The sequence below is a fragment of the Leptonychotes weddellii genome, chromosome 1, assembly GCF_054177405.1.
Source record: "Leptonychotes weddellii isolate Sample4059 chromosome 1, ASM5417740v2, whole genome shotgun sequence".
NCBI classification, from domain to species: domain Eukaryota; kingdom Metazoa; phylum Chordata; class Mammalia; order Carnivora; family Phocidae; genus Leptonychotes; species Leptonychotes weddellii.
The window spans coordinates 91,946,842-91,971,210 of record NC_138369.1 but is presented as its reverse complement, the minus strand read 5'-3'; the positions used below and the strand labels follow the sequence as shown (position 1 = coordinate 91,971,210).

General features: G+C 37.8%; 1 protein-coding gene across 3 annotated transcripts in view; it reads right to left on the bottom strand.

Moving 5' to 3' along the window:
* The window catches only part of MED12L (mediator complex subunit 12L), a 322,844-nt gene that overhangs the window by 21,305 nt on the left and 277,170 nt on the right, over nucleotides 1-24,369 (bottom strand). For all 3 annotated transcript variants that reach the window (XM_081827792.1, XM_081827784.1, XM_081827786.1), the window contains exons 37-41: nucleotides 23,074-23,230; nucleotides 19,486-19,697; nucleotides 6,584-6,673; nucleotides 4,485-4,714; nucleotides 1,777-1,933 (exon numbers count right to left, since the gene is read on the bottom strand). In XM_081827792.1, the coding sequence (XP_081683918.1) occupies nucleotides 1,777-1,933; nucleotides 4,485-4,714; nucleotides 6,584-6,673; nucleotides 19,486-19,697; nucleotides 23,074-23,230 (846 nt within the window). The remainder of the gene's footprint in view (nucleotides 1-1,776; nucleotides 1,934-4,484; nucleotides 4,715-6,583; nucleotides 6,674-19,485; nucleotides 19,698-23,073; nucleotides 23,231-24,369) is intronic.

Genomic DNA, 24,369 nt, shown 5'->3' with positions numbered 1-24,369 from the left:
GTTTGCATACTATCCCCCAAATTATTTGTCTTCTTTAGGGCAGGGTAATAAATAGCTATTACCAGATGGTATTTCCCACTAAATGCCAACACTCATGGATATGGAATCCCAGCAGGAGGTCTGGGCAGGGTCACTCCCAACTGAGACAATGCAAGTGGGACCAGAACCATAATGATTGCAATACAAAGCCAATTCTCCATTTGGCTTTCTGTGAATTCTTCCAAGAAAAATCCAACCAACCTCATAATTACCAATTTGTTCCTTTATGAAGGTAGTCAGTCACCAAGAAAAGAGTAAGTATAATCCTGAGGCAGAAGCAAATCCCTTTTCTTTATCTCCAGGGAATTTGTAGTAATGAAAAAATTACCAGAGGGGCATATTAGGCTACTTGGGATAAAAAAGTACATATTAACCAATAAAAAAACACTTTCAAAATTTGCAGCCTTGAAAAGCAATGTAAGACAGGAAGTAGTAAATAATGTAATAACTTTCCTTCATGATTAGGAAATGAGAAATTTAAAACAGAGGGAAATATAAATATCAGTTCTATTAAGTTCTGAAACATATCTTCAGAACCTGAGACAAAATTATTTATGAAAATATCACTACAGCTATTCTTAATATTACCAAATGAGTGCTTTACTTATATTTTCTTACTGAACTCTTACTACAAATTGAGTTGCAACTTAATAGCATCTTACAACTAATGACATTTTATAATTGTAAAACCCATTTTTCTGGAGGATTTGTGTTGGCTTCTGCCTATCACCTGGGGGTACTGTCAACTAAAATTCTTTGGATCACACTGAATTCAGACATCAAACACACTTGAAGTTGTGGTTCAAATTCTCAGGGGAGACGTTTTTTCTTCCCTCCAACCAGGGTCAAGGTTGAGATATGCATGTTACTCTACTGTTCCTTTCTGTATGACATTTTTACCGAACTCATTCCAAGAGTATAGCTTTGGTTACTCCGGTTCTACTAGACTCCCCATTTTTGGTGGTGTTTATTTCTTTCTTAGTAACACATAAAATGAGAGTGCATCTCAAGGTGAATTACTGATAGAGCCCACTGTGCAGACTCATCAGACAATATCCAATCTAGTAACAAAGGACAAACTTGTTAAGAATGAAGATAAATGGAACAGGTAGACATAAATAGCCTATATTTCCTAAATGAGTAAGTTAGAAGCAAGAATGTGTCAAGAGGAGGAACGCTTTATCTAAGGTACTTAAATATTTACATCAAATAAATGAAGGATAGCTCTCTGGATTTTACCAGAGACAATATGAAATATCCCACCTACGTCACTCCAACTTCAGAGCTTAAATCAGAACAGAAGCGTCAGAGATAATTTTTTGGATTACAGACAGACCCCTCTGGGAATCTGATGAAAGCTGTGGACAGCTCAATTTTGGTTTTGTTTGTTTTCAAACACACAGAAGAAATTCTGCATTCAAATTGCATGGCCTGTAGTTAAACAGCGAGTGGGTGAGCTGACGCTTACAATATACATACATATTAAGATATAGGCAGCCAGTTACCCTCTCCTGAACCTCTATGAAAGGGGAAGGCCATTCTGCAAAATGCACCCTCCTGCCCATAACCTGGCAAAAGCACAGAGAAAGGAAGACCCTGGCCAAGTTGGAACTAAATTACACCAGTTGAGCTCCTAGGCTCAACTACACGGGCTTCCTTGGAACTTAAAGGCTCTTTAGAGTGCCTCTTATTTCATAGGACTGCTGAGAACCCCTCATGCATTGCCCTCACCCCCACCTGGAGGAGCCTCTGCTGCTGTCGAACCTGTGGCTGCCTGGGTCTCATTGGGTCCTGAGGCAGGGGCACTGAAGGAAGGCTTGGATGTGTGGAAGTCAGCACCGCATCGATTCCTCCACCTACCAAAGGGCTCTGCTGAAGGGACTGATGATTCAGTCTGGTAAAAAAAATACAACTTGGTTTCACACCCAGGCAAACTGTCATATTTTCAATCAGTGGCAGTGGCACATTACGCACGTTCACAAAGAAACAACTGTGTTCAGTATTCAACTGTACAATTCACATGCGATAGAGACCAGTGACTAAGATAATCTAGATTTCCATGGAGAGATGGAGTCACTGGACAAAAGACAGCAAGCACGCTCACTACTTAAGATAAAATTGCAATCGTGTTTAAATTACTTCTTAAAAATATTTTAATTGTTTTTAATAATAAGTGACATTATTTGAGCATTTACTCTGGAAACGGCACAGCGGTAATAAGAGTCTGGAATGTATTATTTCATTACTCCCCACAGCAACCCTTTGAGGTCAGCAGTTTTATTATCCCCGTTTTATTTATTTAAAACTTTTAATTGAAAGATAGTTGACACTTGTATTTGGGACAGTGATTTGGAAATGAGGAACACCTCAATTTTGGTTTTGTTTTATTTTCAAACACATATAAGAAATTTTGCATTCAAATTGCATGGCTTGCAGTTAAACAGTGAGTGGGTAAGATTCAACAATTCTATACATTATGAAATGCTCACCATGATAAGTGTAGTTATCACTTGTCACCATACAAAGTTATTACAACAGTATTGACTATATTCCCTATGCTGTACTTTTCATTCCCGTAACTTACTTATTTTATAACTAAAAATCTGTACTTCATAATCCCCTTCACTTATTTTGCCCATCTCTCTGCCCTTTTCCCTCTGGAAACCACCAGTTCATTCTCTGTATGTACACTGGTCTGTTTCTATTTTTTGTTTGTTTATTCACTGTTTTCTTAGATTCTACATATCAGTGAAATCTTATAGTATCTGTCTTTCTCTGACTGACTTATTTCAGTGGCGAAAACTTATCCTTTTTATGGCTGAGTAATAGTCTGTTCTATATATACACGACATCTTCTTTATCCACTCATCTATTGATGGGCGCCTGGGCTGCCTCCATAGCTTGGCTATTGTAAATAACACCGCAATAAACATATGGGTGCATGGATTCCTTTAAATTAGTGGTTTTGTATTCTTTGGGTGAATACCCAGCTGTGGAATTATTGGATCATATGGCAATTCTATTTTTTATTCTTTGAGGAACCTCCATAGTGTTTTCCATAGCAGCTACACCAATTCACATCACCACCATCAGGCCACAAGCATTCCCTTTTTCTCCACAGCCTTGCCAACACCTGTTATTTCTTGTCTTTTTGATCCTAGCCATTCTGACTGATGAGAAGTGATACCTCAAGTGGTTTTGATTTGCGTTTTCTTGTCCCTATTTTAAAAATGAGACAACAGAGAGCTAGAGAAGTAACTTCCCAAAGTTATTCAGACAGTCAGTAAAGAGCGCAGGTGGGACTGAAACCCACAACTGTTGAGCTCTGAAGCTCAAGTTCATAGGCAATATGCTTTGCTGCCACTTATTAGAATAGTAATAAATACAATGCATGTTTTTCCGATCTTATTTATTTTCCCAAACGTGTTACCATCAACCGTGCCAACTTTCCAAGCTGTAACAACTTCGTGTTGACGTACAGCAACTGATTGTAACACATGGAAGCTAAGCTGCTGTCTACTATAATGTAAAATTTTGCATGAAACTTAATTCTTCTAGACCAATGCTATCCAACAGAAGTTTCCACGATGCCTAAAATGTTCTACAGTTGTGCTGTCCAATAAGATAGCTACTGGTCTCCAGGACCAGTGACATAATTTCTGGGTCTCAGTGTGAAACAAAAACACAAGGCTCCTTGAGCAAAAACTAGTAGGATTTTCAAGATGGTGACAGTAGACCATTACACTAAGCGTGGGATCCTTCTAAACACAGTGCACTGTGTGACTGCACAGGTCCCACACCTTCAAAGTTGGCTCTGCTCGGCTGCATGTGGCTATCGAACACTTAAAATGTGACTAGTGTGACTTGAGAAACGAAACTTTTAATTTAACTTTAGTCTTAATTTAAACAGCCACACATGGCTGGTGGTCACCATGCACTATATCTATGGGATTCAATTATAGCAAGAACTGAGAAAGAATCTTTCATGATCCTCTGTGCCAACCACACCTGAAGCAGAAAAGGTGGAAACTAAAATATAACAAAACTCTTATGGGCACCATGCACAATGAGCATTAATCGATCACAGACTTTATGGCTCCAACCAATATATTCTAGTAAGGTACTGCTAACAATAATCAGCACTTTTTTCATTTTAAGATATTTTTAGCCAAAAATCTTTTTAAAAGAGCGGAAAACACTGCAGCTAACATACTGGCATCATCTAAAACATTACACCCATACTATGGCAGATGTGAGTTTACACGGGCCTTGAATGAAATAATCCTCTATCTGGATGCTACTAAAAATGAGATGACAGAATGCAAATTATATGCAAATATGCAAGCTCATAAAAACACTTATAAAGCACCATGCCCTAGACAATGTCTAACAAAGTCAGGAATTCGAGTGTCTACTACTGTAATCATTATTTCCACATGTATCACCTCTGAGAGCCAGTCAAGGACTGCAGGTATGGTGATGCCTGCTGCTGAACATAGCCACTGGGCGGCTGCTGCATCTGTCTGAGTCTTTCCATTAGCGCCGGGTTGGAATGTGCGGCCGGATAAGTTCTGGAGTTATAGTTGGGAGAGAGGACCACGCCACCAGCCTGCTGCTGTGGGGTCTGCTGCAGAGGCATCTGTGTTCCGTACATCGTATAGCCCTGGGGCATGGTCTGCAGGTGGGCACAAGAAGTCAGTGTTTTAATTTACCACCAACTCTGCTATCACTAAGCTATATGGGGCAAAAACAAACCTGGGAGGAGTTCCCTGAAAGTCACTGTTCTCAAAGGTTCTTATAACTCAACATATGAGGAGGACAACTCTGGAGGTAAGAGGGTGGCGAGAAAGCTACAGAATGAACTGGTTGGATCATGATTCATCAGAAATTTCAATTAAAAAAAAAAAATCGAGGGGCGCCTGGGTGGCGCAGTCGGTTGAGTGTCCGACTCTTGGTTTCGGCTCAGGTCATGATCTCAGGGTCATGAGACTGAGCCCTGCATCGGGCTTCCCACTCATCATGGAGTCTGCCTGGAATTCTCTCTCCTTCTCCTTCTGCCCCTCCCACTCAAGCTCTCTCTCTCTCTCTGATAAATAAATCTTAAAAAATAAAACATGAATCCTCATTTGGTTAAAAGATCAGTTTTAGAATCAGTTGCTTACTTTGAGGGAAGGAAAGACATGTTTCTGTATAGAAATAATCAGGCAAGCATCCATACCTTAAGTGCACAGATGACATCAATGTTCAACAGATCCCAAGCACCATTAATTTCATTTCCAAAATTAGAAAGAAAAGCTACCTATTTCCAATGTAAATGAAAATGCTGGAGTACACTTTCCTGATATATAACTATACCTACACCTTGGATCTGATGAATTTGCCTGTAGTAATTAACCAGTTACCAAAAAACAAAAACCAAAAAAAACAATACCTTAACCCCACAGTAAGGGTGTATTTGGAGACTATTTGATATCCTCTAGTCCTGGTTGGACTATAGCCCTTTTCAGCACTCTACCAATACTCTAAATATTTCATTTTTCTATTCAATATTAGTATATGAGTGCCTGTTCCCCTAAATCTTGACACCTAATGTAAATGAAAAACCTGAGGTTCTGTTGGGTGACTATATGCAAGTTATAGAATGGAATGCTGATTGAAATAGAAGAGGCCTGCTCTTCAGTCCTCAAAGAACCACACTCTAAGGTAGTCTAATGGCTCTGACTTGGAAGACAGAGTAATGCATAATACACTTCCAGCGAGCAGCATGCATGGATCCAGCTGTGGGGCTCAGTGCCCATGAGAACCAACCTCAGACTGCCTTTTAGCTGTGGACACAGTGTGAACTGTTAGCCCCACTGGCAGTCTTGCCAACATCCCCGGGCTCCTAATTGTGAGGGGGACAGAGTAAAAGTATAGAGATGCAGAAACCACAAAATTACTAGGAAAAATAGCCCAGGAGATGCCTTATATTGAGGCAAGTCTATCATTTGTTGAGTGGCTACCATGGATCTGGTGCTATGCTGGTTCCACAGGTTGTCCTAAATCCTCACATGCTCATCTCTGTTTTGAAGGAAACCAAGACACAGAATAACTTGCACAATATTACACAGCTGGTAAGTTGCCAGGAATTGCACCATGGTCTGATTCCAAGGTCAATTACCTTCTTATTCTACCATGATTCGTCTGCAAACCTATCTTTTAATATGATAAATTCAATCATGAATTACATCATTATTCATTATAACATACAATAAGCACTCTGGGACTGTGAAGCATTTCAACATCTACTCATTATAAGTAGAGAGGTTATTTGTATTTTTAACTCCAGAACTTTCTGAAATATTTTATGCTCTTTAAAAAATCAGTCAATCCTAAGGCTTGTTGATCACTGGTAATGCTTTTTTTGAGATGTCAATTATAATCTATAAGCAGAAGTACTATGTTCTAGACCCCATAAAGAGCTGATATCCTATTTACTTGGTTTCCCGCTTCAAATAAAGAACAGTAAAAATCCCAGCAGCATCTACAAAGCAAATGCAGATACCTGTGCTTGCTGCAGCCCTGGATACTGGGGGAGCTGAGGGGAGGGCCGAGCCTGTGCAGCAAAGAGAGCAGCCTGGTCCCCTGGTGGGCCCTGGAAAACAAAGTCGAGGTGGACTCTTGATCATAACAGCAAGAACTTGATTTGCACTCCTGGCTAATAAGCCCGATAACCCATGACACCAAATCTTATTAGATGATTATACAACTTGGAGATTTCCAAACTGCCTTAAATATAACTTCTCATCAATTTTCTATGTGTGTAGAGACTATTAAACTTATTTCTTTCAAAGACTATAGAGGTTTCCAACAGTAACAAGCCAAAATAATCTGATGGTCTACTTATCAGAGAGGCTCTGAGATAGCTTTCCTGTACAGCCCAGGATATAAATGCCCCTCTAGACTGAAACTCATGAGCCTCGAGTGTGAAATCTGAAACCACAGAGATGTACCATTCTGTGCCCATAAAAGAAAGAGAACATGTAGTACATAGAAATGCCACATACAAATTTCATGACTTTTTTAATGAAGTTTCTTCATAGTGACCTAAAAATTATCTATTTAACCATGTAGTCAAGAGATGAATTTGGTATCTCCTATGACTAAACATCAACTAGAATATAATCAATAAAAATTTATAATACATCAATAGCAAATATAATTCTAATGAACTACAATATAAAGCCAATTAAACTCTGCTTACCAGTCCTAATTTAATACATGTGTTGCCCTTTGAAAAATAAACATATTTATAAGAGCAGCTGTATGGGTTTTATGTTACGGTGTCAGAAGTTATTTCATGGAAGCTTGCAATAATCATCACAAAAAGAGCTCTAGCTTCCAACCATCCCTAGATTTTTACAGGACTTACTAATTATAAAGAATGGGGTTTATTTCAAAATATTTTACTATTGTTTTATTGAACAGATATCCTCATTTTTCAAAAATGTTAAATTATACTTACATAAAACCATTTAATGTGCTTGGAAAGTAGTGTAAACTCTTCTAACAAAGAGAAAACTAAACATTTAGAGAGCAAACACCAACAATTATTAAACATCTATTCTACACCAGAGATTGGACTTCATGTTCTTACTCCCATTTTCTCACAGGAACTCTGCAGAAAGGGAGGATCATCCTCACTCATTTTCTTCAGAGAAAAAGCCAGGTTCAATGAGCTTAAGCAGCTTAGCAAGCTCACCAAGATAGACCTAGCAGAGCCATTATCTGAACTCAGGGCTCTTGCCATTATGACAAGATGTCTCCATATGTGATATTAAAAATGGAAATACTTAAATCTTCATTTGGTGCTTATCCTTTAGTGACAAAGAGCCTCTACAACTCACTCTAATAAAAAACAGAAAAAGAGGGGCGCCTGGGTGGCTCAGTCATTAAGCATCTGCCTTCGGCTCAGGTCATGGTCCCAGGGTCCTGGGATCAAGCCCCGCATCGGGCTCCCTGCTCGGCGGGAAGCCTGCTTCTCCCTCTCCCACTCCCCCTGCTTGTGTTCCCTTTCTCGCTGTGTCTCTCTCTGTCAAATAAATAAAATCTTAAAAAAAAAAAAAAAAAAAAAACAGGGAGAGAATCTCTATTAAGACTTGTTACTGAAATATTGAAACCAAATGTATACATCCTATGGTAAAATTCTTTCTCTGATCCTCATATAAAATCACTTGAGGGCATTTCCTAAGGTGACTATCCATCCATCCATGGGCCAAACGCAAGTTTCTGAGAGTGCATATAATAGCTTCAACAAGAATCTAAATTCCCAGAATAGGGGGACCATAAAGATACCCTTAGCTTTTAGCTGATTGATCTAAGTGCAATTATGTCTGTATTTACTTGGGTCTAAGGAAAATAACCTCAACTCCTTCTATGAGAACTCATTCCATGGCAGCATGGCCACCCGGGACCAACAACTCTTCCCCCTGAGAGTATCTGAAAGGCTTTTGATCTTCCAAACACTGCCAAGGAGTCATTAGATGAACCACATGGTTAAATGCCACTCCTCGAGAATCCGGGCTCCCTGACAGTGCCCTACAAGGTCTCTGAAACACACTCTTTTGTTTTGTGGGGAGAAATATTTGCACATTATCCTTTTTACAGAAAGGAAGAAAAATGAATTATTTACATGTGAGTTAAAATCTTGAGATCCATAAGTAGTTTACAATTCCCACACCCTGCTTTGTCTTAGAGGGGAACAAGATGTGATCTGTGCGTGACAGCCGCATGCAGATGCATAAAGACAGATTTTTCATACTATTCACTCTTCCTCTGCTTATTGAAGAACCCTACGAAAGGAACTATGACTTACATGTGGAGTAAACTAGAATACTAATAAGGGAAATAGCTGTGTTACTGGGCAACACTCTTACTGGCAAGTAACATTTGAGATCACGGACACTTAAGAAATAGGAATTTAAAACTATTCTACATAAAAAAAATCACAAAATTAACATGTAAGGTAAAATACTAACTTTCAAAGAAAAAGAGAAAGGGATAAGAAATCTCACATACAGTTTTTACACTGTAAAATTCATGCATTCTGTCATTTTTGTCTCAAGGAAAACTATTTATTTATGAACATACTATGCTCCTTCCTACCACCAATTTTTCCTGATTTATATAAGATAGTAGGTAATAATTCAGATCTGCAATATCCTTCCTGGGAAAACCAAATGCTCCGAGCTGGCCAGTAGTCCCCATGTACTCTGTGCATGGCTTTATCATCATGTTTCCTTGAATGAAAGATACCCCAGTCTCTCCCACAGAACTGAAATGTCCTACTTTTGGTTTTCCCCAGAATAATGCTAGAAATACATTATATCAATAATTGTACAAATTACTGATGTTGAATTTGTTGAATAAGGAATGAATAAGAGAAGTTCTTTAGTGAATTTTAATTTTTAGCATCTATCATTCTAATGATTACTTATTTATACCTGCATTAATATCTGCAAAATAGCTCAATTTCCCCCTCTTGATTTATTCTGCTTAATTGAAACAACTAAAGGAAACATTAAATTCATATTTTTAGGGGCATCTGGGTGGCTCAGTCGGTTAAGCATCTGCCTTTGGCTCAGGTCATGATTTCAGGGTCCTGGGATTGCGCCCCGCTTCAGGCTCGCTGCTCAGCCGGTGGGGGGGGGGGTGTGGAATCTGCTTCTCCCTCTCCCTCCTCCCTCTACTCATGCTCTGCCTCTGTCTCTCTCTCTTTCAAATAAATAAAATCTTAAAAAAAAAAAATTTAAAAAAAAAGTGCACATTTTTGTGTGAGCCAAAGGATAACTCAAGAGGCCGGTTTTTAACCAAATATTTGTGTCTAGCCAACTGACATTTGACTTTGAGCACATCACTAGAAGAGAAAATAAGACATGTTTGTGCCCTGCTCAGGCTCCCTTGGCTCAGACACCTGACTTACGTGTGCTAAAGGAATAAGCCGCAGTTAACTGGGAAGTTCTGGTAACTACACAGACTCATCTCTACATTGTTACCTGAGGTAAATTCCTACATGTGTCTATGCACTTTGCTTTGGGCTTGCCTCTCTATAAGAAACATAAATCCACTGCATTTTTTTTTTCAACTTCCACTTTCTAAAACCTTAAGAAGCTGTGCTATGTTCCTAGCCTTTATAAGAACAATTCTCTCTTACTGCTTTATTTAGAGTCAGACAAGAGAAGTATCTGAACTCAAAGAGATGGTGACTCAAAGGCCTTTTGCATAATTTGAAATAAATGCATCCAATAAGTTTAAAATTCTTGATAAATTATTCTCAAACATAATTTTCATTCTTCTGGGTCTTGTTCTCTTCATTTAGCAATTACTCCCCCTCAGGCAATTGAAAAAATGTGAAGACCTCTTTCTAAAAGAGAATTGGTTATGCCTCCAATTAGCTGACAGTAAGCATGACAATCAGCATTTCAGGATTAGGGATTTTCTATTCACTCAGTTCACCAGCAATGAATTTTTGAAATCCCTATTTAATCACTTTTCAATGGTGTTTAAGTGTCTCAAGTAGAGAGACAAACTGTACCTAAAAAACCACAGCTAGATTTTGTGACTTTGTTTCTGATAATGCTGATTTAGGGATAATAAGAGGTCCCCCAGTGAAAATCAGTGGGTAATGTTTTATGAGTCATCTAGCAAAAAGGGTTTTATTTGTGACTACTAGTTTGGAAGGTAATGAGTAATGGTGCCCGAGGCTAAAATAATACATGGTGTGAACCAGAAATTATGGTCATCACATCATACTGGTGTATTTTGATTGCAGACAACAGACACAGAGAAAATTCTATAAATACAGGAGGTCCAGCTGACCAGTTATGCTTGATTCTCTTATAATGTTTTCATATAAAATACAACGTGGTTGGGAATCAATTAACAGTAACATTAATGGCTGGAACAAACTGATTCATTCTAAAATAAACACCTCACACAATAATGAACTTTTACAATATACTCTTAACATGCTCATAAATGAATAGATGATTGGTTGAGTATATACATTTACTATATTCTTAATACTGGAGAAAATTAAAGGAAAATTAGAATGGTGAAAAGGACAGCAAAGATATATACACACATTTCCATTAATTTGAATGAATACAGAAAGCACAGAATCTTACGACTTTAAATACTTGATAAACATTTGGTCTTTTAAAAAAAAGTAAAATCATTGATTGATGCAAATTCTACTTTATCCAAATTACATTATCATCTGAACAAAATGTCCAACAGCAAACATAGCTATCTCCAAAATACTTTTTAATTGATAAAGTTTACTTCAAGTTTTTAAATAAAAACCTCACCTGCTCTCTGTACACCACAAAGTGTCAAGAAAAATTGATTCTTTTCAGAAGTCTCCAAACTTTTCTTTGCTGAATAACTATTAAAGAAATTGCCTACATAACAAGTATTTAATAACCTAAATATTTTCAAAGCTTGAATATGCAATCACGGACATTTTCACCAATGTACAGAAAATGTTACCCATTAAAATTGGCAGTGAAACAAGTTGACTTACATTCACATCTGAGATGTGTGCTCTTTTTTATTCTAATGCTTCTTGGGTTTATGTTGTGGGTTGGCTACCTGATACAGAAACCTATAAGTAATTTAATGCAAAACATGCATTCTTAGCTAGCCCAGGCAAAGCAGTAGAGGTGAAGTCTTAGGACATGCATGCACAAGACCTATGCTCAAAAAAAACATCTTCTTTGTCTCGGAAAGACAACAGAGATGATGAGTTCTGTTGAGAATTTCAGAATAGCCAGTGAGTGGGATGTGATGAGAAGGGTGTGTTTCATAACCACAGTTTGCGTTATCTTGCACTAGCCTATGAATTAGCATGCCATGCGTTCTTCTGCTAATGATGTGAATTACCACAAAGGGAAGCAAGAGCTCAGGAATAGATGGGTTCAAAACTGGAACTGAGATGAAGGTGCATGAACTGGTCTATGTTCCCAAACCCAGGCCATGAACGTCCACTGGTTTCTATACTGTACACATAAATGATGAAAATCATGAGGCAATCAAAGGGAAAAAACTTTCAGAAATAAATCCCATTAAATCGAACATGGTCGATGCATTCATGATTCTGTGTTACAGTCTCAAACTTAAACCAAGTGAGTAACAGTGAAATGAAGACTCTAAGTGTTACCAGCTATGGAAGAATACCCTGCTTCTTACTCTGATGTTTAAAGAGTAATGCTATAAAAATCTACTAAAAAAAAAAAAAAAAAAAAGACAGAAAAAAGGAATGACAGCAGGGGTGTTACCATTATGTTGTCAAAGTCTTCCAGAAGGGAGACAGCAGAGTTACAGAAGTCCTACAGAAAGGGGACAGCAAGAAAACGGCAGACAATACAGATAAGATTTTTTTAGCCTAATGATGTGGGTAGCCACAATACATATGAAATAGTTCATTTTAAAACAGTGTTTCAGGAGTCAAGACTTAAAATCCCAACGCCCTTACAAAGGCTTTATTAGTTCATACACCAAATGACATCACTATAGACTGGACATACATGGTAATATTCATATAAGGGGAGAGCAGAACCCAGAGGTTAAATGGTGACACAGAAGAAGTAGGAGGGCTATCAGACAACACTCGCTATAACTAGGGGACTTGGGGACTCCACTGGGAGCAACAGGGTGCCAGAGTCCTTCACAGCCTACAGCCAGTGGGACAACTCAGGACATGTGGGTCACATTAAACACACAAGACATTAAGTGAACAAGTCAGTGGGTCGTATATGTTGGAGGATATAGAATTAGATAGCTCCATCCTAAGTGCAAACGAAAACTGGGCATTAGGTTAACCACACATTCAATCAACCAAAACAGACAACAAATCATTACAGGGCCACCAGTGTTTACACACTAACAGGGAATCTGATTTAGAAAAAGGTAACTAGAGGCTTGGGGAAAATTTCTCTTTCTCAGGTAAATAATTCACTTGTTTGATCATTTTTATAAACGGATCCCAAGTGACATTTTTGGCTGAGAGGTTAAAAATTTTCTTCCCGCTGAGTTTGAGAGATAGAGATAAGGCAAAGGACTATCAACCGTAATAGAAAAAGTATTTTATTATACTAAGGACTAAAAATTATAGGAAGAATTTCCCAAGCAAATATCTTCTCTATTTTAGGTGTAGGTATATAATTCACTGCATCTGCACATTTGTATTTGGATCCGACAATTATCTATTAGTTGTCCACTCTCAACACCCCCCACTCTTCTCTCCTCTCTCCCAAAAATCAAGTTGTGTACATTATTTTCTAGACTTTAGGTGCGTAATTATAATTTCAGCAAATTAAATGAACATCTTTCTCATCATTCAGATAGCAGAGAAATGCCAAGTATTAGTAAGTAAAGCACCCACTTCCCTGGACATATGGGTTTCTATCCAAGGAACAAAATGATAGGGCTCAGGACATATTTACTAGTTCAGGGGTTTTCTCCTAAGCTCATTTTTGTCTTTGAAATGTATTTAAATATCTGAGTGAATGCATTAAAGGTAACTGTCAAAACTCAAGGTGTGTTTCAATAAGGCTATTCTGCCTACCTTCAGCAAATAAGAATAAAATTATTGTGAAATACCTCAAATTACACTATCAGGGAAATTACAGAAGGGAAACCTTGAATAGCTAATAAAGTTATAAAAGGAGCCTAAATTCACAGGTAATTGGGAAATAGAAATTAAAACGTCCAAATAATGTTCCACCTGCTCTGAATGAGAAAATTACAATCTGACAATATCAAGGTTGGTGGGGATGTGAAGAAAGGAAAAAATTCATTCATAACTGATGAGAATCAGCACCACCTTGGAAATCAAATCAGCATTTCCACTTCCAAGTACATACCCTACCTAATTCTCTCCATATATGCAGAAGACACATAAAAACGTGTTTACTGTTGCATTGTTAACAGTAAGGAAAAAATGGAAATAAATGATCATCAACGGGAGAATGGACAAATATTATGCTAATATTCATAATGGACTAGCATCAACTAAGACAAATGAATAAAACTACATATAGCAAAGTAGATATAATTCAAAATTGGCCAAAATAAAAAGTTGGAAAACAAGGCAATACATGTGTGAGACCATTATATTAAGTTTCAAATCCAAAATTAATACTGTATGTTTATGTTAATGGTTGCAAAAATATGTAGTAAAGGTATAAAAAACATTCATAAGAAAGAAAAACACTAAATTCATGATAGTGATCACCTCTTTATAGGAATGAAGGGAAACGAGAGTAGACATACTGTTTTATTTTTTAAATGACCTAGAGCAAATATGGCAGAACATTATTATTCAGTGATGCTAGGTAATAAGTCCATTAGTGTTTGTTATATTTTCTATTCTTCTCTGTATGTTTGAAATGCACCTCTAGAGAGTGAGGGAGGGAGAGAACAAAGGAGGGAAACAGATATTCCAAGGTGATGCTCTGTCCCTAGGGTAAGAGATCAATTACCAGACAAAGGGTAGCCGCTCAGCTTAAATGGGTTTAATCAATCCAAGAGGCATGTTTTCAGGATGTTACAGATTGACTTTTGCCAGGGAGTTTGGGAGGCTCTGACTCAGTCATTGTTCTTTCATTAAGTTATCTAATTCCTTCTTTAGATACACAATGATAGCACCTGCCCTGTGGTTAATAACCTAATGTTCTTACAAGTAACCACTAGCTATTACTGGGCACAACATTTCCCTCCTCTGTCAGAAATCTTCCTCTTTAATGTCATCAATATCCATATGATTATCTGTAGCCTTTAACCAATTGCATTCTTCCAAATTTGTCTCAGCCAAATGTAAGCTAAACATATTGTCTTTCTTTGGACTATTAAAATAAACTGGCTGGCCCTGACTACTACAAAGAACAGCAAAATGATTTTGTGCACTGAAAGGGGGGAAATTAGGATAAAGCTATACCATAAAACAAGGCAAACAATTAAGTCCTTTTCGTGGATCAAAACTTAAAGATTCCCTCCAAAAGCCCCCTCCCTAGAAACTGATATGGTGTGTGTGGCGGGGGGTGGGGGAGGGAGGGTGGTGAAGGAAGTTCCTTCTGTCAGAAGAAAAATATTGGATGTAAGAAAGAGGACTGGAAAACAATTTAAGCAGCATTTTGCATTATTTTCACCAATATTCTATATTTTGTGATGATTTCCACAGGATATGCAGAAAATATAACAGCGATATTTTTAACACTGAAATTGGAATCAGCCCCTCCCAAGTTTGTATTACAGAATTTAGACAGTCAAAATACGCTGCTTTAAGAAACCAAAATGGCTATTAGGAAAACTAAACAATATTCCTTCTTCCTGGCTTCTTCTATGGGCAGCCGCTGAGCACCAGTCTTATTAGGGACAATTAATATAATGACAGAAGTAAAGCATTTGAAGTGTTTTTATTCTCTTTTAATCCTTAACATATTTAAGAAAATAAAAATCATTTTTATGGGATAGAGACTTCCTTTGAAATAATACATTCATGATATAATAAAACATCAACAAGTATGACAGCTAACATTTTTTGAGCACTTACTATGAGCCAGCCACTGTTGTAAGGGCTGTGATGTATATTAAAACATTAATTTCACAAGAACTCTATAAAGTAAATATTGCATTAGCTCCATTTTGTAGATGAGGATTTGAGGCACAGAAAGGGGACATATTCGCTACATTGAGTCCCCTTTAAATAACAGATGCTGAGTAAGGAATGGAGAGTGATCATTTTTACTTTCCTGGATAAAGAGTCTAACTAAAAAGAATGAAAACAAGTTTTCTTGCCAAAACATCCTTATGCATACCGGTATGTACTAGAGCCGTAAGAAAGTACACTCAATTATAACCATTGCATCAAATAATTTGATTAAAAATACTTAACAATACCCATGCTATTTAGCATCTGTTTTCTAGACACTACACCAATGTCTTAATACATTCTTTAGGAAATACAAGAATGGTCCGTAACAGAAAATTCCATGACCAACTGAAGCGGATGTTCAGTTTCTGCAGTGGACACAGAGTTATTTTATAATGATATTGCAGTTTTCACTGGGCACCATCTAAGGTTAGATGATTCCTAGGTACATCAGCTTCTTTCATTAAGGTGGGAAGAGGCTAAGGGGATTCTTCTGTACGGTCTGAGACATATCCAGAATCCAGGAATTTATGTCCTCCCTGCCCCATCTAGGTTTTCAAATGAACCATAGCAGAAGTCACTTCTGGAATAAGTTTCTGGAAGCACTCAGGGCAGCTAAGATGAGTCTGTAGATAAAAATCAGACTGCTAAGGATTAAGGCTACTGGAAAGCTCTAGGCTCCTGGAAATAGTTTCTCAAAACATGCATTCATTTGATAAACCTTTCATAAAATTCCTACCCTCTGCTCACTAGATGTAAAGATAATACAGGGTATAAGACCCAGTGTCTGACCTTATCAGAAGAGGGGCTACCATGGGGTGGTTATTGGACAACTGGCCTAGGGAGCAGTCACATCCAAGGCTTAGAAAAACTCATCAGTCTTTAAAATAAGCATCTGCTAAAATTCCAAAAATCAGTTTTGAAGGTTAAGATCAATGAAAATTCTCTAACACATTTGCTACATTTAAGAAAATGGATTCCTAGAATTAGAAAATTGCTAGGATAAGAAGAAAAATGAATTCTATTTCATAAGAAAAAAAGACATGACAAGTTCTTACATAGCTAGAGAGAATCACATTACATGCAGGCATGTAACTTGAGAAAATGGTCCTGGCCAAAATTAGAATCAACATTTCTCTATCATTTCTTATCATGAAGGATATAGGTCAGTACTTAGTAGAAAAACAACCACATCCAGAATCATGTATTAAAACAACTTATCAATATTGCTTATATTCCATATAATGCTGCCTTTATTCCAGTTTAAGGATTACCACAAGGAGAATTTTTTCCTGCCACAACACCTTATTTAGCTAGATTCCAGGTATATTAATCGTTTGTACATGAGAGGAAAGGAGTTAACATTTCCCCGAGACCACCTAGGTGCAGGCACTCTGGGGCAAATGCTACATGCGACCTCATGACTCTAGGTGGGACCACTGAACCATCTTACTGCACCATGGGGGTATTTCACTTCCTTGGAAGAATATTATTTTCCCTCAAGTATCCAACACTTGAAGAATGGTGAGAGAAAAAAAAAAAAAAAAGTCTGCTTCTGAAAGCCCATCAGAGAGAGTAAAGCAAGTTTCAACCAACTGTTAAAAAAATATGGTGGTGGGGGAAGGTAAACATTGTACAATCACTGTTACGAAGTTGCATTTTCACTGCTGGAAGGAATTCCTGACTTCTCAAAAAAAAAAAAAAAAGGAAAGATAGGACAAAAATAATGAGAAGAAAAGGAAAAGCAAAGAAACAGAGTTGGCAAAAAGAATCAGAAAAAAAAAAACAAACTACACATTAACTCTTATTAGTACAAGCAATACAACTCTACATGGTGTAAAAGAAGAGTCAGGTACTTTTGAGTGTTTTGAGGAAAAATGTAGAAGTAATGGGTTCCTGCAGGTACATTTTAGGTCATAAGCTTGCCTTCGGCAAATATGCACGAATCTTTGACTATATGTAGGTTATTCTATTCAATTCCTTTAAAAAAATGTGCTTTAGAGGAAATTGCTTGTCATGACTTGTATCAGAAGTGAAGCTTTTGAGGAAAAGCATGTTTAACTATAAATGGGCCAGTGAGTTTTCCCCATGCTAGGAATCACTTAGAGCAATTCAAAACTGAACTTAGCAGTAACAGTCTGAAAGTGAGCTATTAATAAGACAAATTATACCTTGTGATAAAAAGGTAGATATGAAAAACTAAACTTAGTGGAAGGTAAATTTTTACTTAGGCCTGAATCACTTTAAAAGGTAGCTGAATTCATCCTGGTGGGATGGTTACTCAACTTACAGCAAGTTTTTTTTAATCTTGACAAGATCTAAAACAAAGGTAACTATTTTTGCTCATCCTCAAGAATAGCTAAAATCCCCCTGAGGTTTTTAAATGGCTCCAAACATGCTGCTTATTTAAGTAAAATAAGTATTTCTTAATATTTTAAGCAAATCCTCATCATTTCTGTGTAAGAAGCAACTTAGGCCCATCTTACCTGACACCCAGGGAGTTTGAGCAATTATGCTAGAGGTCAGGGAGAGACAAGCATGCAGTGACTGTTGGTCGCATTCCCACACAGTTGACCTATTTCCTTTCTCCTGTCCTTCTTATAGTACAGGTAAAAACAAGAACCATTTTAAAGAACGTACAATTAACCATCCCACCTCCAGCCCCCCCAAATCACTAAGTGGACTGAATGCAAAAGTGCCATAAGTTACACAATGGAGATATGCCTAGAAAGTTACACAAAATATAAAGGATATTTTTTAAAGCATTAGGATTTCTTGCTAATTTCAAAGTTTTATGGTTTTTCTTAGAGCAGGATACACCTATGGATTGTCTACTTCCTCTGAGGTTCAAAAAAGTACCTAAATCCCAGGGTTGTTGTGGGATCTTAGATAATACATTTAAAGCGCTTAGAAATGTTTTGGCAAATAGTAAGTGCTCTATTAGTGTTAGCTGCTACTATTATTATCCTCCTCATCCTCATTAAAATAGTGCATTTTTTGGAAAAATTGGAAAGTACAAAAAGTATATAGAAACCGTGGGGGAGGGGGGTCCCAATCTCAGCTCCTCTTTTTCTATTTTATTTATTTGTACAGATCTGTGGGCTTCATGAGCCTATAGTAAGCTGTGTAGGATTCCCACCACTGTTTTGTTGAACAATCACTGTAATCTCAAAAGTTAAATAAAACAGAGTTAGAGGGAATAAAAATAGCAATGATGTAAATCAAGAATGAAATTGAAGGTATCCATAAACTGACTATGATTTGTAATATGTTCTTTCCTATAGACCTTATTAAGCACATACTGAAAATAGAGTCTATGCAGGGCACTGTAGGGAGAAACCTGAGAAACATCAGGACTTTAGAGATACAACCTCAGAGTGATCAATCTAATAATAACAAACAAAAGTAGGAGCTAAAAGGAGTACAGAATATGGTGATAATTACAGGGAATGAGTGCTCAGTTAGGGTCACTCCAGGGATGAAAAAAAACCTTCCGCTTCTCGGGGACTGGAGAGTCATTAGCTCTTCTTGCTTTAAGGCATACTTTTCATGAACCTAAGATACTTCAAGTTCCTATTTGATCAATGATAACAGTAAAATACACGAGAGGCATAAACCTGTAGGAGAGCTATACCTGCGCTCACACGAGATTTCAGGGATACACGGGCGGGAAGAATACGCCCCATACCCCCCACTCATGCCTAGCTAGAGGCGCTAACAACAGGCAGAGGCTCCACTGCTGGATCTGTACAAACCTGCTGGAAAGGTCGAGCCTGGGCTTGCCTGAGAAGCCGCTGCTGCTGCTGCTGCTGCAGAAGCTTCATCTGTATTAACTGCTGCTGCGAGGTGATGGCGTGCAGCGGGGGCGGCTGCATCATGGCGCCCGAGCGCCGCTGCAGCATGTTGGACAGAGCTTGCTTGGTGTTGGTGGGGACGAAGGAGCCCGTGGGGTCCAGTCTGGAGCCACCTACAAAAGCAACCAGAAAGAAGGGCTCTCTACGCGTGTTAATGCCACAGGTCTTCCTTATTTTATCAAAACATGGAAACCTTACCTTCTAAGCCTCACTTTATGAGCGAATGGAAAATAAGGCCCCGCCACACACCATACAAATATTACAGGTATGTTGGAAACTGCATAATTCCCAAAGGATGGGGACGGTGATATAGGCGTGAATTATAGTATTTCAATGATTTCACGGAGGCCCCACTTTGGCTGATCAACTGAAATGCCTGACATGGATTCGCGGGCATGATTTCGAATCACGAGGGTTTTAAATTATGCAAGGCCCTGGGGAATACATTACCGGCATAAAGTGTACTGCCTTCGTGGTATATTTTGCCAAGTGTCCTAAGCCAGTCATAGAAACTCTTTTGTCATTTTAAACAAATTTGAAGCTCATGGTATTTAAATTTCTTTACCATGGCAAAATAAAAATGCCTCTTTCGCCGTAGACTGGCATGAAAATACTTTCAAAACTTGAAAGGCTTGGAAACTTCAAATACCATGACTCAAAAGACAAAACACAGCTTTTTGAAGGCTTGAAATCAAACAGGAGACGTTGATTATAGTGATGCCTGAGAAACCAAAGGCAATCCTTAACATACTTGCATATATAGTTTGTCAAATGCCTTTAAGAGTTTGGGGAAAAAAATTTCAACATTTGCTGGCTTCAAATGAGGTGTCAATCACTAATATATGTGTAAGAAATCCTCTATATAAATATAAGTATCTCACAAAAGATGTTTTATGTTTTTTTTTTAAAGTAAGTTGTATGGTGGGAACAAACATTTTAAAGCTGAAAACCCACATTCTTTTAAAGACTCAGAACCACACCAGCAATGTGATTTATGAAATCAGCAGCATTTGAAGAACATTAGGAAAAAAAGAGGAAAGTCAATTTAAGTAATATATGGCAAGGTAACTTTTGTTGAACCAAGAACTGGAACTGTACTAATACATAAAAACTTAATGGACTCATTTTATAGATAAAGGAGATTCTTTCTAAGGATTAAGCCATCGTCCATTTTCTTTTAATTTTCCTAACTTTTTTATAATCTTGTACCTTTGAGCCAACTAAAGAAATATAGTAAGTATCCCTGAAGCCCTCTGCACTTTCCTAATTACTTTCCTCACCTTCTCTCACCAAATGCTATTCTGAATATGGTGTTTAATATTCCCAAACATTTCCTTATAACTTTACCATACTGGTGTGTATACATGAGGAAGAGAGAGAAATTGTAGACGGGTGTGTGTGTGTGTGTGTGTACACACATCTGTGTTGAGGGGCCATACTGCTTTGCATTTTAACTACATATGACTGAAAGCATACTGTACGCACTCTTCAACTTCACAGGATTCATATTTTTACAAAAAGAAATTTACACATATAAAATCCCTATAAATGCTTCTTTTAACATTTTTCTTACATGTCATCATACTTAAAACTTACCTAATATCTAAATTTCCTTAACTTATAAACACCTTTTATAGTATTCTAGGGAAAGAAAGTATAGGTCTTTATAAAATACTTAGCCTTCAATTCATACTGAATTGGTGTTTAAAAAGGCTAAAAAATTCACAAGGACTTTGGAACTGAAAAGAGAAAGTCAAACGAGAAAATATGTATCATTTCCCACATTTACCATTGTCTAGTTTACTCTTTATAGTCTACATTCACCCATTCAACAACCTATTTTTAAGAGCTTACTAAAAGCCCAAGTTTGCTTTAAGTTCTGAGGACACTACAGTGAAGGAAACAGAAAACATACCTGCCCCAACAGAGCTTATATTGTGGGAAAGCCCGATAATAAACCAGTAAGTTAAATATATAGCATATAACCAAGTGCTCATCTATGGAGAAACAGAAAGGAGAGGGGAATAAAGGTGCACGAAGGGGTGTAGCTTACCATTTATAAAAGAGGGTGGTCAGTAGAAGCCCACTGAGAAAATGGTATCTGACCAAGCCCAAAGGAGGGAGGCAGTGAGCCATGTAAAATATCTAATGGTGAGCACTCCAGGCATGGGGGCCAGCAGGTGCAAAAGCCCTGAGGTGGGAATATGTTAAGATCATTTGCTGAACATGTCTGCTGGGTTAGGCCATCTTCTATGTGCTACATTTTCGAAATTTAAGTTACACACACATACACACAGTTGTGTGTATGTGTGTTCATGTATAATATAACCCTTATTTCATTATTCAAAGAAGAATGAACATTTTTACTCATTTTGTATAGTACAATATCCTATCACCCAGAACAGAGTCTGGAACATTATGAAGTTCAATACATTTTGTTGAATAAATAATTGAATCACCTACTCTATGAGGGCATATATTAAAATATCTCTTTTACAGATAACCAAACTGAGGCACAGAGAAACTAAGACCTGGTCAAGATTACACAGCAGGAGAGTGGTTGAGCCAGACCTGAACCTAGAACTGTAACTTCTAGACCAGCCCTCTCAACCTCTAATTTAGAAGACAAAATAGGGATTCTCGCCTGCTGTAGGCCAAGAATCAAACAATGTCTCTTCCTAGCCCTCAAAATGTCATTCTCGAATTACAATAAAAATCACAACATGCAGACTAAGATCTCAAAATACACTATTTTGTTGAACAAGCAAACTTTCATTTAGAAAAAAAATTAAATTCATTTCTAAGTAAGAGATTTTTTATTTAGGGAACGTTCATTTCAGATATAAAGTCTACTTGGGCTTGAATGAAAGCCATACTAAAATCAGGAACATTTACTATAGATTCGGTAAGTTTTCCTTCTTTGATATCTCAGTCTACCTGCTGAACCAAATTTCTGAGATACTTCTCAGTATCAACAATTTATAATTCAAAACATAAGAAAATAAAGATACTGTGCAATATTGTCTAATTTTTAAAAACACAGATAAGAATTATATCTGATAAAAACACAAATTTCACAACATACAACTTTTATCAATTTTATATATTTAATTTCCTTCTAATACTGAATGAAAACTCCCAACTCAGAACATAACCTAGCAATTAAAACTGTATTTTAACACTTGAGAAATACTCCAGAATTTGTCACATATTAAATTACTCTATATGCTCAGGTATTATTTGATTCTTACAATTAGAATATATTCATGTATGTGACAATCAACAATAGATTAAAAGACTCATTCAAAAAAAAAAAAAAAAACCGTATTTTAGAAGAAGAAAAAACATTTCAAATGGGAAGGATTACAGAAGTGTCAACTGAGTACTCAGTTCTTGCAGTTTCCACGTTTTGTTTCAGGTTAAAAGTAAAGAAAACCTCAAGCTACTTCACATCTCAGAGTGACCCAACCGTACTCTCTCTTCACATACCTGGAGTAAGAGATTGGTTCTGAAGGAAAAAACCCGGCTGCTGGGGCTGACCCATGAGGTTGTAGCCCCACAAGGTGGACTGTGGATGGTGCAACATCTGGGAGGAAATGGGTGAGTAGTTAGGAGGCACTCGGTATATGTTGCTCTGTGGATACTCCTTCAACATAAAGTTTAAAAAAAAAAGTTATTTAACTCCGTAAACTATATAGATGATGAATGCAAATTCTTATCACATTACTTGAGCCAGCTCCTATCCCAGTGGACAAGGCTGTTTTTATAGAGGGGAAGATGGAAGGCAAGAGTGTCAGCATGTTCTCTGCAAAACACTCATTTGAGTGAAAACTTTTGACTTAAGAAGTACTAGACTTAAGAAGTGAAGGGAAGATGTAAAAGGATCACTTCTGAAGTTTGTTTTTTAAAATACTAAAAGTACATCAACATTGACCACTGCCTACAACTTAAAGTGCATCTTTAGATGCTAAGTCTCTGGGGATCATTTCATCTTAGGTCACCTTAGGAAGACTTCCTGATATGTTGGGTCCGGATGAGAATGAGGCCAGAAAGACCCAATATACTTCAGGACCAATCCCTGGCCGAAACAGTATCTTATTTCCAGTTTTCAAGGCAGCAACCTAAAGACATAGACTCTCCACCATCTGCCTGCACCCTGCTCCCAGGCTTCGTCTTCCTTAAAGGTTTTTTTTTTTTTAAGATTTTATTTTTTATTTGAGAGAGAGAGAGAGAGCACATGAGAGGGGGGAGGGTCAGAGGGAGAAGCAGACTCCCTGCTGAGCAGGGAGCCTGATGCGGGACTCGATCCCGGGACTCCAGGATCATGACCTGAGCTGAAGGCAGTCGCTCAACCAACTGAGCCACCCAGGCGCCCCAGGCTTCGTCTTCCTTATAAGAGATGCAAAGTCTTTAAGGTTCACACCCAGATGTCTCAATTCCCCTGCCATCCCCCATCCCCCTTCTCTTAGTCTAGCCCTAAAGGATAAAGGAAAAACAAAACCTTGGATCCCTGAAATATAACCCACTGTGTAGGGGCAGTTCCAGAAGTAGTATGGGAGGAAGGGACATTACCAGGACTCACTCAGGAAATGAGAGAAGTTTTAGGACTTTTGTATCTGAAAAAAACCAGAAACCTATCCATGTGGACTGACGGGCTAGGAGGGTCCAGATTTTAGGGAGTTGCAGCCTGGACCTCTTCAAGACAAAGGAATATTGGTAGGAAGACCATATGAAAAGAGGGCACTACCATTCAAGTGGCATCCAAAAGTGATGGTGATCTTCTCT